The sequence below is a fragment of the Microtus pennsylvanicus genome, chromosome 19 (genome assembly GCF_037038515.1).
Source record: "Microtus pennsylvanicus isolate mMicPen1 chromosome 19, mMicPen1.hap1, whole genome shotgun sequence".
Taxonomy (NCBI): Eukaryota; Metazoa; Chordata; class Mammalia; order Rodentia; family Cricetidae; genus Microtus; species Microtus pennsylvanicus.
The window spans coordinates 1609029-1623881 of NC_134597.1; the positions used below are offsets into that span (position 1 = coordinate 1609029).

At 36.5% G+C, this 14853-nt stretch overlaps 1 protein-coding gene across 3 annotated transcripts in view; it reads right to left on the reverse strand.

Moving 5' to 3' along the window:
- Positions 1 to 14853, reverse strand: part of Calcr (calcitonin receptor) — an 84410-nt gene that overhangs the window by 21125 nt on the left and 48432 nt on the right. For 2 of the 3 annotated variants that reach the window (XM_075953694.1, XM_075953693.1), the window contains 6 exons: positions 10689 to 10842; positions 9253 to 9363; positions 6839 to 6951; positions 4815 to 4906; positions 1546 to 1672; positions 512 to 619 (listed from right to left, as the gene is read on the reverse strand). In XM_075953694.1, coding sequence (XP_075809809.1) covers positions 512 to 619; positions 1546 to 1672; positions 4815 to 4906; positions 6839 to 6951; positions 9253 to 9363; positions 10689 to 10842 — 705 coding nt within the window. The remainder of the gene's footprint in view (positions 1 to 511; positions 620 to 1545; positions 1673 to 4814; positions 4907 to 6838; positions 6952 to 9252; positions 9364 to 10688; positions 10843 to 14853) is intronic. The other variant, XM_075953695.1, reaches the window with a different exon arrangement.

Below are 14853 nucleotides of genomic sequence, written 5' to 3' on the forward strand. Positions count from 1 at the left end.
TATCCAAATGGCAAGTGATTAGCACTGTAGGTTTCGTTAGAAGCCAAATTAAGCTTCTTTCCCATGCTATGCACTGTTATGCAGGATGCATGCTCTGGGCAGATTTCACGCATTTTTGTCATTGGGTTGGCATAACTGTCAAATGCCAGATTTGAAAAATGAGGCTATCTACAGATGCTCGTATAATACAGTTAAGCAGAGAAACAAAAGTTAAAATATGCCCTGGCCAGTTCTTTATGCTAGATAGTTCCAGTTTCTGCTTTTTGGTTCCCTCTCCTCCCCATTCCCACTGTTCTGGAAACATATAGACATCTATCTACATCTACTAAAGTTTCCTTGATCGCCAGTTTCTGGATTCAGCTCAGTGAACGAGACCCTCTACACAAACTAGTAGATGAGAATGAAATAGGAGAAAGCAAACCCCCACCCCCTCCCCCCTTGTGGTTTTGTCCCAGGTTGGTTGTGTCTGGAGACAGAGTCACGAGTTTTTGAAGGCCAGTCCTCATCATACCACTTCACTGTTATTAGGGTCCATCTTTCCCTCTGCACTCTGGGGCAAGAGTGGTGACAGTTCCCACTGCATTGTCCACATATGTGTGTTATGATGAAATATTTGCATCTGTCAATGTTTCAGAACAGAAAGGATCAAATATTGGCAATTTCATATGCAATGTAATCATTATATCATTAAACTGTTTTGTAATTGACTTTATAGCAACTGAATTTCAGCATCATGCGAATAGTAACTAGCTAATATTTCTATTTCCCCAGTTGACTAAAGTGTAGACACATTTAGAAAGTATTATGAGGAGCACAGTCTAAGAGAAAGAAGAAAGAATGTTAAAGACAGGTGTGAATTTCATAAGCAACCCTCAGGAAAATTTTGGCAAAAGGAATCCATGGCAGTTCTAGGCGATAGAGCCAAATGACAAGTTCTCAATAATACATAGAATAATGGTGCACATGACATGAGTTTCATGAATGTCTGTCTGGTAGACCTTAAGTTTTTTTTTATTTCTTTATGTCAATATGGATCTTTTCCAAGTGTGTAGGCATAGAACTTGACCATATTTGTGTGATTTATTTGAGTCCATGCACAAGGGCTTACAGCTGAGGTGACTGCAAAAGCACACCCTAAGAGCATAACAATCGCTTTTTTTTGTCCATATATAATAATCAGTGGCAAACTGGGATTTACTGAAAACCACTGATATGGCATGTCTAGCATTATTTGTATTCCCAAGAAGTGCTCAGTATTATTTCCATAGATATTAGTAGATCATTGTCACTGATAAATTATTGGGTTGTCATAAAACATATGATTCAGTGCATAATTCTTACTTACCTATGTTTCAAAGATCCCCACCCATTTAACGTGTAACAATTACTTTCATGAATCACTGATAGGCTTTCTTAATGTAAAACTCAACTTCAGAATTAATTATGATTATACTTTAACTAACTAAGTCATGCTTTGGCATTATGCTTAATATTCATAGGTACTTAATATTTATAAAATTAAAATCAAAACCCAATAGTGCTTACTGGATCCCGTCGCACCAGATCACCGTTGGGCACTACCTCAACCAGGTGGATGATGATAATGATAGAGTTTAGAATGTAAGTGAGAAACATGTTCTTGTGCACCGTCACCCTTTGGCATCTCAGGCTCCTGGGAGAAAAACAATAAGAGATTAAACAGAAGAGGACTGATAAAGCAACAAGACACAGAGAATCAATTGCTAGCATTAAAAGTGTATTTTCAATTATAATGATCAGAACACAGCAGAGCAATCACACCATGAGATTAATTTGGGGATGTCTCTTTATTTCTCAGTTGCCCTTCACCATGGCAAACAAATAAATCATCATGACTCACAACAGTTTTCATTAAAAGGCATGATGCTAAAACCCCACCTTTGAATTTTTTTTAAAATAAAACCACAAGAAAAGTGAAAGAATAAAAAATATTCAAAATTATAATCACACAAAATAATAAATGTAGCCATGGCTCAAAGTGCTAGGGGCCATTTTTTTTGAATCCTTGTTTCGGTAGAGGATTAGTATCTTGCTAAGGATGTGCTCTCCCCTTGGGCTAATTATCTCTAGTATTATCAGGGTAATATTTTAATGAAAATCATATTAGCATTCTATTATTCTATCTATAAGTCACTATATATTCAAATGCATGTAACATACCTTAAACATAGAGAATTATTTGGATTTGGAACTCAAGGAAAGCTCTCCAGAATTTGTGTTATTCTACAGTCATTATTAGTACCAAACACAATAATGATGATAGCAATGATAATTATACCAAACACTTATATTGCATTTATTTTGTGTCAGTCAATAATTTAGATACCAGATTATCCATACTGATACTTTTTCAGTTTCTGTGTTACTGTGGTGTTACAATAAAGAACGCACATGTGGATTACTTTAAATTTACACTTGTAACGCAGGAGATGAGGCATAAATTATGGATGTTTTATTTTAATAAAGGTTCATTGTGTATATAAGCTTTTACTGTGGGATAACCTTCTCTACTCTGTGAGTATATGTTGCTCTTATTGGTTAACAAAGAGGCTACTTTGGCCTATAGCAAAGCAGAATATAGCTAGGCGGGAAAGCCAAACTGAATATAGGTAGAGAGAAGGGCGGAGCTTGAATAGAAATGAACCAGCAGCCTAAGAAGCATGATGCCAGAAGACTGATTAAAGCCAGGGAAACATAGCCATACATAGATTAATAGAAATTTGTTAATTTAAATGTAAAGGCTAGTTAGTAATTAGCCTGAACTTTAGGACAAACAGTTTGTAATTAATACAAAGCCTCTGAGTGATTAGTTAGAAGCGACTGTGGGATGGGGAGGGACAGAGAAACCTCAATTTACAGCATTTCGAATTTATTTTGATTTGAAATATATGTAGGTGTATTCCTGAGTCTGGAGGGGTTGGGGATGCAATTGTGTGTATATGAGTGTGGAGATCAGAGGTTAATATTTGAGTCTTCTCTGATTGCTCTTTACTTTTTGGGACATAGTCTCCCATTGAGTCTGGAGCTTGCCATTTCAGCTAGATTGGGTGGACACTGAGGACACTGAGCCTCTAGCAACCATATCTCTCTCCTGATGCCTTAGTGCTGGGGCTACAGACGAGCTGTACCTGGATTTTTACATGGGCGCTGGGAACCTCTGCTCAGGTCCTCTTGCTTTCACACTAAGCTCTTTACTCATGAGCCATGTTTCCAGTTCCAAGAGTTCATAATACAAAATATAGTTATTTAAAAGATTTTTACATACATTCATTTAAAGAGGATATGATGCCTTAAATAGTAAGATTATTTTTGCAGTGTTTTTCTCATATTTGTTTCTGCTTTAATTGTTCATGTATTAAAGGAACAAGTACACCATTTGAATTAGGTTAGGCAGAGACATCATGCTGTGATGGCTTATTTTTTTTTATAATAAAACCATTGTGTCTTCAAATCTCATCTTTCTGGACTCCTATCGGTGAAGTCATAGCAGATGTATATTGCCAGACAATATCCTTAGGCTATTTCACCTATTTTGGCTTTTGTATTTGTCAACTATTGGTGATAGGCATATCTAAGGAGGAAATATTTACATGAACAAAATAAATAATAACTCTCCACAAGCTGGGAATTCTACAGAATTTCCACAGCACCTATTTATGTCCATGTCAGAATTTTAGCTGCTGTTTAGGTATTTAGCTCTTATTTCCTCACAGAGAACAAGCAGACTTCTCATTTTTCCTCAGCAGTCTTATTTGATGCAACAAAATATAGAAGAACTTAAATTTTATACTGAAGCTAGTGTAAACATTTAGGTGAAAGATACTATGCCAGAATATAAAACTTTTATAAAAGGGTAATGCAGTACCTCCTGCCTTTATTCTAGAGAATTATTTTCTAATATTTATCATGTAACAATCTTACCACATGTTAATGTCTTACATATCCTATGGATGCATGCTATAAAATACAAAATTATCATACTAAATTTCCCCACTATGGTGAAACTTTCTCTCTTCCAAGTTAATAACTTCATCATAAGTAATACAACCAAGTATATAGATACAACTTTAGGTTAAATCCTTCACTGGAATTTTGTTCCCAATTATCTTAGAAAGTTATTGTTTGAACAACAACTAAGAAGGTCAATAAATTGGCACTGGGCAATGAACTAAGTTCTTTCAGAAGCTTTCTTTGACCTTACTTGATTGAGTCAAAGTCACAGAGAAAGTCAGAATGCACTCTTCCTTCTCAGTGGGATGCTCTCATATATTGCTGGTCCTACTTACGTTCTGGTTAAATTCACTTATCATACAACTCATAATTAGGTTAGCTGCATTTGAACTTGAGGATGTGTGAGTAAAAGAAAAGAGAGGATCTTTTCTCATCTGTCCACGGTAGAACCTTAGCTGTGTCAAAGGAATTTTTATTGTATGATCACAGGGCCCTTATGGGTTTGCAAAATTAATATGGGAAGGAGACACATTGCCTTTGAGGATGATAAGGAATAGATCTTGCTCTCTTTAGAGTAGAGATCAAAGTATGTTTAGTTCATTTCAGTTTTCTCGCTAATTTATCATGCTCCCACAATCCCCATAACTCTACTCTTTCAAGAGTTACTGTTATTTATGTAAGTGAAAAATGACGATGATAATAATAATAAGTAATGAAGGGTGGCACTTCAAGAACTTTCTTATGATATTGTCTTGCTGAGAATAAAGATGCAAAATAAAGTTGACCCTAAAACAAAAGCAAAGCGGTATTTTAAATGTGCTTACTTGAAAAACAGGTAGATCCCCAGGGAAGTAATCAAAGCAGCAATCGACAAAGAATGACCCACAAGAGCCAGGTAGTACAGGGCATATGCATTCTAGAGCAGAAAGAGTTGGGAAAATCATTTAACAAGATAAACCGTGAATTGAAGAGAAAGAGTAGTTTCTATTTCTAAATGTAGGCATAAATCAATAAATGTTTACACCTTAAAATGCATCTTAAAATTATAACAAATATTTCAGAGGATGAAATTATTTATTCTATATTAATGGTGTACATAGAAACAAACTTTCAAAGGACCACTTTCACTTTCAAAAAACAAAACTTCTTGACACAAAATCATTTAAAATATTGCAGAAGTGATTTTTTAATAAATTAAAAGCTATTATCCCTAATCTTAGTAAGCAATCTAGGTGGATTTTAACTCCTAAGGTCTTGTATTCAGCAACAGGTTTGTCAAATTCACTTAAGTGTAGATGAATAACCTTTCCAGATTCCTCTGAACCCTGAAACTTAGAACAACTCAGAGAGATTAGGGAGGTTGGTGGCAGAGCTTTTCACTTTTATTTTACTCTAAATTCAAGGAGATAATACCTTTCTATATCAATTTAAGTAAAATGAAAAATTTCCATGAGTGTTTTCTTGGCTGAAGAAGCCAACGTTCTCCTTGTAAGCAATTTGCTAATTCTATCCTTTTGATGGCCACAATTAATTGATTTCTGTTCTCTTGCTGTTATGTTAGCTTACTCAAACGAATATTTTCCTTAGTAAATTCAGAACATTATAGTTTCTTTTTTCACATCTGGTACCTGAAAGAGAGTATTTCTTCTCCCAGCCATATCTTTCTTACATGTGGTCAAGTGTTTGAGGAGGTCAAACAGCAGCAGCGAGAGTCTTTTATTGATTTGTATTGCTCCTAACACCCTAACTAACATAGTCATATGAACCTAATTAACATGCACTCATGAAATTCCCGACATGGTTATATCACTTCCATCAAACTTCATTAGGTGACTAGTTCTCCATTAGAGAATAAACATATATCTATGATGTGGAATAGTTAAATGTTTTGTAAAGGGGCCAAAAAACTTTGGTGACCTCATCTGATCTTGAAGGTGACCCACTAGTCAACTGGTCTTTGCTTACTTTGGTTTTGTTGTTGTTATTTTTTTTCAGTTTTAATAAATGAAAACATTTATATGCTTCTGAACTTTTCAAAAGCTAAACAAAGCATGAAGTGCTTTTAGTTTCTGACTTAATGCACAGGTCTCTCTTTGAAGGAAATGATTGGTCCATGTGGTAGCTAGCAGGATCCTTCAGAGATTTTCTTTACAGCTGAATATCAATGTCATTTCTCCCAGCCCTCACAGTAAAGGAGCTAGTGGTAGATTTAGTAATATCTTCAGATTTTTAATGTAGCTAAAGACAAAATAGCATATGTTTCCCTCCTCAAGGGACTTAAATAAGAGTTTTAAAGCCAAGATATTATTAAAAGTATTTCACAGCCTGTAAGGCACAAGTATTATCAAATTGGAGTAAACACCTCTGGAAATTATCTGTACTGCCGTCAATATATCAGTGGATCAATGGGAAGCTTCGCCATATGCAATAGTAAAATTGAGATCATATCCAACATGTGTGTTAAGAGGGTGTAACTTTAACTTGTTGATTTCTGAAAACTGGAGGTTATGGAACTCTCTCAGGAGGAGGAAGATATTAGTGAGTCCCTTAAAAATGCTGCCTAATTTTTGGCACCAAAGGAAATCCCATTATGAGCTGTGTATAAAGAATTATCTTTATCATCACTGGCCTAATTTTACATTCAAGCAGAAGTATTGCTACTGAGTACCAACAAGAAGGGAAATGCTATTTTCTCTAATGTCTTTAAGAAACCCTATTTCCTTACATAGCAATCTGTTGGTCTTTTGTTTGTTGGTTTTTGGTAACAGATATTTCATAGTTTTGCATGCATTTCTAAGTACAAACAATGGCACTCTCATCCAAGACTAAAATTTTAAGTAGAGCTTACATGCAGTTTCTCAGAAGTGAAAGCATTACACAGAGTATAGTTGGACCAGGTTCGATTGCTGTCGGGGTGTCTGAACCATTCTCCATTTTCATCACAGTATTTTGAAGCCTTTTCTGTTAATGGAACAGAATGGTAGAGCATTAATATCTCAAATCTAAAGAAGAAAAGTAATAGCCTAAAGCTCACAAGCCATTCCTAAGAGTGAATCAAATTGTAGAACACAAACATAGAGATAACATGGGACATCTTGCCACTTTGGCATTTACTGTAATAGAGTGAGTCTAGGTACAGGGTCTCAGAAGCCCCCTTGGTAAATGCTCCTGTTTACTCTCTACCATATTACTGTAAACTATGTCCTCTTCAGAATCCAATACTGAACTTACTTGTTCACTATTTGCTTTTGTGCTGTATATGTGTGTGTGTGTATGTTCTTGTGTGTGTGTGCGGTGTGTGCAGAGCACAGAGGTAGGTGTGCTGTAAATTTTCTCAATTGTTTTCCCTCTTATGCTTTGAGACATGATCTCCTAATGAACCTGGAGCTTGCCAATTTGGATAACGTGGACGTATCTTTCTGCCTCTGCTTTCCCAGCACTGGGATATGAGGGTGTGCCTCTGTGATGAGATTTTAATGTGGGTGTTGGGGAACAAACTCACATCTTCCTGCCTTTACAAACTTGCTGATTGAGACTCCTCAGCCCACCCCCATCTGTCTTATACCAAGCACTTCTTCAAACACGAAACCTCTTGACATTTCCCTGGAGTGTTTTTGTGATACTAAGATGGAGCCTTATGTCAACAAAAAATCATAAGGAGTTGAAATGCGTTGAAGACAAATGTCTTTTTCTTTAGAAGTGATTTTGACTCTTAGCTAATATGGATCCATCTAAAAACTAGACTGAAAAGACAGACCTATGACTGGAAATCTCCACTTTGCTTATCAAAACCTTGCCTTTAAGTTAATATTTATAGCTACTTTGGCAAGAGCTCTTTGCTAGTTTTGAGCCGGCTTACTACTCTCAATTGCAGAACAGCTTTCTTCTTCCAGTCAAGTCACCTTAAATGAAGTTGCAGATCAAGATAAATGAATCGCCATGTGTTGGACAGAGATAATAAGGGCTTGAAGGATTCTCATCCCGCAGCATTGTGGTTTCAGTTACAGGCATGCAGCTCAGAATCCTCCGTCATACAGCACCTTCCAGAACAAGATTCCTGGAAGTGTCTGGCCTACACTGGTTTTTTTTTTATTTCGTTTCACATTATTTTTAAAAGAAGCCCTTGTAATTATACTTTGATTATATCTATTGTTCTGGGATAGGATTTTGGCTTTAATAAGTGAGATCTTTCCTTGAAGAAAGCCCCTAAAGTATTTTCCAAATATTGCCTCAGAGAAAAGTTCATATCTGCTTTTATGGAGATCTAGAGAAACTTAAACCCCTTTGGCTGGATCAGAATGGTTTGACTTTTGCAAAAATATCTCATCTTTTTCTAGAAACTGATATGTTGTGTCTCTAGCTGATCCCATCTAGATTCGTTTTCTCATCTGGACCTTTTTTATAACTGAAGTTTATGTATCCTTCTCAGCGTCTTCTAGATTTAATTCAGTGGGACAGATGTTTCTTTTTCTTTGGTGGCTGGGTGTGATTTTTCTGGCTCTCACCAGGCAGTTCCCGTAGTAAGTAACTACCCCCACAACCCTTTGGTGTCTGCCTTCTTAAACTCATCTGCTGTACGATGCTTCCTAAAGCAAGCTGTTCGGTATAGTTAATTGGCCTGCCAAGCCCCTAATCACTTCTAGGCCTGGATTTTCTTCATCTTTTATTAGATTCAATTTGCCCAATGCCATTTTCTACTCACATTTTTTTTTTCTGTATAGTTCCGGACTGAGGCTGTGAGAATCTACCCATATGCCACTGTACTATTTCTAAGTATTGATTATGGAACTACCTAAATTTCAGATCTCTATGCATGACAGTATTAAAATAAGTGACATTAACCCTTTAACCTCCCATGTCATTTAGAACCTGATCCTCCTAGACTGTCATTCTGCTTGAGCATTCTGTGTTGGCATCTACAATATGTATGTGACAGGATCAAGACCTGAAAAATCAACGTGTCTTCTCTTAAAAGTTATGAATATACAATCTGTACAAGTTTGCACGAAGATTAAGAAATATTTAATTCTTAATTGAGGGATGTCAAGATCATATGCTGAGTCAGAGTCGACGCAGTTTTGTGTTAGATACTGTAAGTATAAAAGGATAATCATAGTATGAAAAGACGTTACAACGTGAAAGGTGATGTCAACGTGAAATATTGTATGTAACTTTCATAGTTCAGAGGTGCATTTGGTTCTACATGTCCACGTAACACATTTTTAGTCATAACAAAAATCGTAAATGAAACTAAGACCTTACCAGTCACGTCAAAGTCCGGAAAGTAGTCTGGGCAGTTCTGAAAGGCCGTCACTCCGGCTGGTGTGTCGTCCCAGCAAAGCCACCCGTCCCAGGTACGGTTGCAATACAGGCCTGGGAGTGTAGAGAGAAGTTGACATTGGAAGATGCGACCTAACGACAGGACTGTGTAGAGGGAGCTGTCTTCATAAGGAGGGCTGACCCTACCCCTGCAATCAGGACTAACCAGACTTCAAATGGGCCGTTCTTACTTTGGAAATAAACTTTCAGATGATTTTAGTATATGTGGAGAAATATCTCACTGGATGACAGGCAGGTTCTTGTTTTGCTTTGTAAGAAGTTCTGAGGTTGGTTTCTTATAAAAGAAGGAACCCTAAATATTGCGTTTCTGTCCATTTATTTAATTGATGAGGAAATAGAACGTGTTGCTCAGAAATCGTCAAATGGGATCTGAGGTATGTTTATAAGTTTTTACTTATAGAAAATTAACCTTTTAAAAAGTGTTTACCCAAGAAGCTGGATTTAAATTGTAACATGCAAGTCAAGGAACGTTCAGCATTGCAGTTTGAAGAAAAACTCGGTGAGGGCATTATTTATCAAAATTCATGACACAAATTAATTCCACAAACATCTGAAATAAATTTACATAGAGATGAGGATATTTTCTAATTTAGTAAAATACATCAGTATGACGCATCTAATAAACTTTTTGTTTAGTTATTACTTAAAAAACTGTACATTAGTAGAGTATACTTAATCATTTCTCCCTTTCTAAGTAGCTTTGTTTTAGAGTGTTTAAAGTTATGCAAAAGTCTTAATTGAATTTTTTAAGTGTTTCAGAGACAAGGAAGAGAATTAAAAGGCCATTTTAAGTTTGGCTAACAAACATTCTTCATTTTTATTTTTCTCTGGAATTTCCACAGCAGTAGACTACCCTTAGCCCTGAAAATATTTAGGCTGTTTCAAAGAAGAAGGACATAGATTAACAATGCTCCCGGAGGCAAACTCTTTCCTCTTCTTATTCCCCATGGGACTGGGGGTGGGGGAGCAAGAGAGAAAAGATAGCAGAGGTTGTCAATGAATTGACATCGAAGGAAAGATGTGCCTAATTAATCCAAACAAGACAGGGGTTGACCAGGTTCTGCCTCAGGCAGTCTCTGCTCATCTCTTCCCATTTCCCCGCCATTATTCAGTCCTGTATTGTTCCTGCTTATTAGGTGTGAGTGCTGTGTTATTGTTGTAATTCTGTCGGAAGGGCAAATGACAGCCAAAATGATGTTAGACGAAGTAGGGGGAAATCATTTCTGCTGCACAAAAGAGACAAGCACGTCATAACGCAGGGACTGAGAATCTGTTCAGTTCCAGCTATCCATCACCGTAGACCTTAGGAAGAAACGCTCTTAAATGTTTCACATATAGGTTCACGTGACTTCTCTTACCTTCTCCTTCATAAGGGGGCAGCTCCTGTAATCTGTCATAGCAGCCGTACTGGGCTTCCAGCAGCTTCTTGCGCCCAAGGGTGCGCAGAAATGCCTCATTGGTAGGGCTGGGTTCGCTGAGATTGGTAGGGGCCTGAACAGCTGGAGTTGGGTTCTGTGTAAAAGGTAAAATCATTACTTAAAAAGTAGGTTATAAAGTAACCCGTAAAAAAAAGTGATTTTGAAAGTATAAAAACTTTTTTATTCTATAAGCAACATTTATGCATAATTCCACAGAAATATTCTATACTAAATGTGTTACATTTCACATTCATATTTTATCCATTTATATTCGTACCAATATCTATTTGCTATTAAGAATATAAGGCAACCACACACACTCACACACACCTTGACCATCTCCTATTTTAATTTCATTGTCTTTGGAAAGTTTACACATAAACAAGGCAAATAATTTTATTTCTGAAACATCTCCATTATTAAGCCAACTTTTCCATCTTTTGGAACCTTAAGAATCATAGCTCACATATTCAAAAAACGTAGAAATGGTGGAATAAATATGCTTCCCTTTTGTAAATATTTTGCTCAGGTTTAGATTATATGCTCTGCCAAAATTTGCCTCATTTATCCTTCAGAACAATCCAAATAATAGTCTTTAAGCTCTTCATATTGGCTCCACGAGCACTTGACCTGCACCCGGTCATTCATGTTCAGTGAGGAAAGCAAAGGTAATACTTGAATGTTTATATTGGTACACCAGGTTTCAGAACAAGTTGACTTTGTTTTCCACTTCATCACTGCCTCAGGTCTTAGCTTCTTACAAGTTGTGCTTTTGAACATGTGTGTATGTGTGACTATTTACTGAAAACGACAAGCCAAGCATTACTGAGGATGCAGTGTTGAAGCAAACAGGTGTGGATCCTGCTCCCGTGGAGCGCACAGTCTAAAACACAAGTGCTGCGCATGCTCCTGACGCGGGTCAGGAGGCGCGGGGATGGCATGGAAGCAGGAGCCCGGAGGGGTTGTGCTGATTGGCGTCGACTCACACTCACCATTCTTCCAATACTGAAACAAACTCCAGTGAACTTGGTTTGGAGCTTGGTTCAGTAGAGGTTGTTTCAACACTGAAAGAATAAAATCAGAACCTCTGTTGTCAGATGAACCACGGCATTCTGGACCTGCTCCTGGTCTGGTCCTTGCTTGAACACTGAAGGTGGGATGTTCCCAGTGGTTCCTGAATCTCTCAATGACTTTCTTCCTAAAATTACACGCACCTTGGGTACTCCATTGACAGATGGATGAATGGATAGATAGGCAGATAGAAATGTGTAAATGCAGATAGAGAAATATATGACATATTTCTAAACATGAAATTAGTACTGCTTAAAACAATATATTTACAACTTTCATATTGTTAATTAAACTTTTCTAATAATTGCATGCAAATAAATTACTAATGAGATAGCATTATTTTCAACAGTAAGAAGGAAAAATAAAGCCAGCAGTGATACCATGAAACAATCAGACAGTATGGAAGATGTGAAGAGATTCTACTAATTTTAAATATTGTGCTTATGCTATCACGATGCCGTGCTTACAAAGGTGGCAAGGAGACATGAGCATGTTACATAACCCGCCTACCGATCTGCCTACCAACACCTTAATTGTTGTTCTAGGTAGCAGTTCAGCTGTCATATATGTGGTGTCATTCCAGAGGATTGCAGAAGGTATCATCACACATATCACAACCAAGCTGCCACAGAGCAGTCAGCAGGTGAGGCATTACACTTTTGTATTTTTGCAGTAAATACTCTAAACGTCTCCCTTACGCCAGGTCCTTTAGTAGGCTCTCAAAACTCAGCAGCAAATTCACTAGCATGGTTTCTGCCCCCATGGAGCGTACATTCTAGAAGGTTTAATTCATACTGAACATGAAGGACGAAAGAAAATATCTCAAATAAAACGACTACATGTTAAGGTAACTCCTAATTTGATGTGGGACAATCAGGTTTTTTTTTTTTTTTGAGTGGTTACCAGTGGTTTCTAGAACGATTGTAACAGAGTGTGTTCAGCCTAGAATGTTCAAAACAGTTCACTTCTGCTTAGTTTTTGCTCTGGATCCGTGCTACTGTGCTGAAGACAGCACTGCATGTAATTGTATCAGGCACAATTGCTCACAAAAGACTATGCATTCATTGACTTTCTAAACATTTAATTGAGAGGAAAGTGTTAAACAGCCTATTTGAGCCATTACTAACTTTAACATATGAAATGATCCCATTATAACCCATAAGTTAGAACAATTAAAGTAGTAATTGTAAGAAAGAATATTAGCCAGGTTTAGAAATTGGCATAATTAATAAGATTTCCATGCCAATATCCTTACCACTGAATGTATATGTTACAATTACTTGTGGTTTTGAGTTATGTTTTTCTGTATAACTGAAAATGAGGCGCAGTGCTCTAGTGTGTTAACCCTGTTTTTCAACTGTGATCAGATGCCTGTTTGTGTTCTGTTTTCTGGGGGGGGGGGGGCATAACTACGCAGACAAAGAATAACAAAAATTAAAATACTTCTGCAAGAATCTTGTTTCTGTCTGTGTTTTCCTCGGTATCGTCACTGTTGCCAGTGTGATCCTCCCAGCATTGTCTGAGTGCTCCCTGCTGACCAGCACAGTCCTATGCCCATAGGGAGTGGCAATCACTGTGTGATTGATGCAGAAGAGACCACAGGAAGGTGCTTGGCCAAAGACAAAAAAAAATCTATTTGAAGGACAAACTGGGAAATGAGTTGGTAGAATTTAATAAATATAGTGTGAGTAGTTTTTCACATTAATCTGTGAAAGTTATGTAAAAAGTGATGGTTTAGGATAATTAAGAGTATTTTACTTAAATTTATTTCTGAAATATATCAATAATAAATAAGCTGTTTGAAAGGAATTGGTGTATCAAATTTTTAAAAATTATACCTATTTCTTCCCCAAGTCCTTCCAGGGAGGGAAAGAATATTTTCAAAACATATTTAAATTTAAAAGTTGCTTTAAATAATGAAAATACTAAGAAATAAAATTATGCCCCAAATCATGTGCTTTATGATCAATAAATATCATACTTCTACATTCATAAATGTTATGTAAGGGTTAGGCATTTATAAACAAAATAAAACTGTCTACCTTCCAACACTCTCATTGAGGGACTTGTTTAGATTTATGATATGAAGTAACCTGAATGTACAAGTATTGGGTTAATTTTATAAAATTATATTTTGCTAAAGAAATTTTCACTAGTTTTAAATAATGTGCTACTTTGGCAGATTATTAAACTAAGAGGTACAAAATGATGGCTAGACATTCCCATAAACATTTATTTGATCTACAAACATTCCCTCTCAAATTAGATTCATCTTTACCAAAAGGCAGTATTTTTTTCTTTACTTATACAGGTGAAGGAGTCTAGGTGGACTTGCAAACCTGACACTATATGGTAAGGAATAGATAAATGATGTTCTGGAACCCATTTCAATCCCTGCTTGGGTACAGAGTATGAGATTTTAAATGATATTTATTGGCAACTGTGATTCAGCCTTCAATGTTGTTCTAATATGACCTTCATTTGCTCCTCTCCCTTTTAGATAATACTGAAGGTCATGTGATGGCATGTTGATACAAACAGACACTGATAGTGCCTTCTAAAGTAATTAAACTTCTAACTAGCTAAATCTTTATGAATAAAGCAACATGAAGTTATATAATGTGCCAGTGGTTCCTCAAATACTGAAGAGTCTTAGTTTTGATCAGAAATATATCGGAAATCAGTCACTAGACTGATGGAATTTAGATTTTTTTCTTTTTTTTTCTTTCTTTTTTTTTTCTTTTCTTTTTGTGGCACGCACCACAACTACTCAGCGGAATTTGGATGTTTTAAAAGTATAGAAGAGTTCAGAAGCCACAATTCAAACTCACATTTGAAAACCACGCAAAGATTCAGGAAAATTCTCAACTTTCTTTACTATGGAGGTGACTCAGTTTCTTACTGACTTTTCCAAGACAAGTGGAACTCAACTGTCTAGATAAACTATGATGATATTTAAAATGACCAAAGGTTCAAAGGAAAGACTTGTTAACAAATGTGAGGAAAAATGACAGTTTGAAGAAACCAAGTTTTG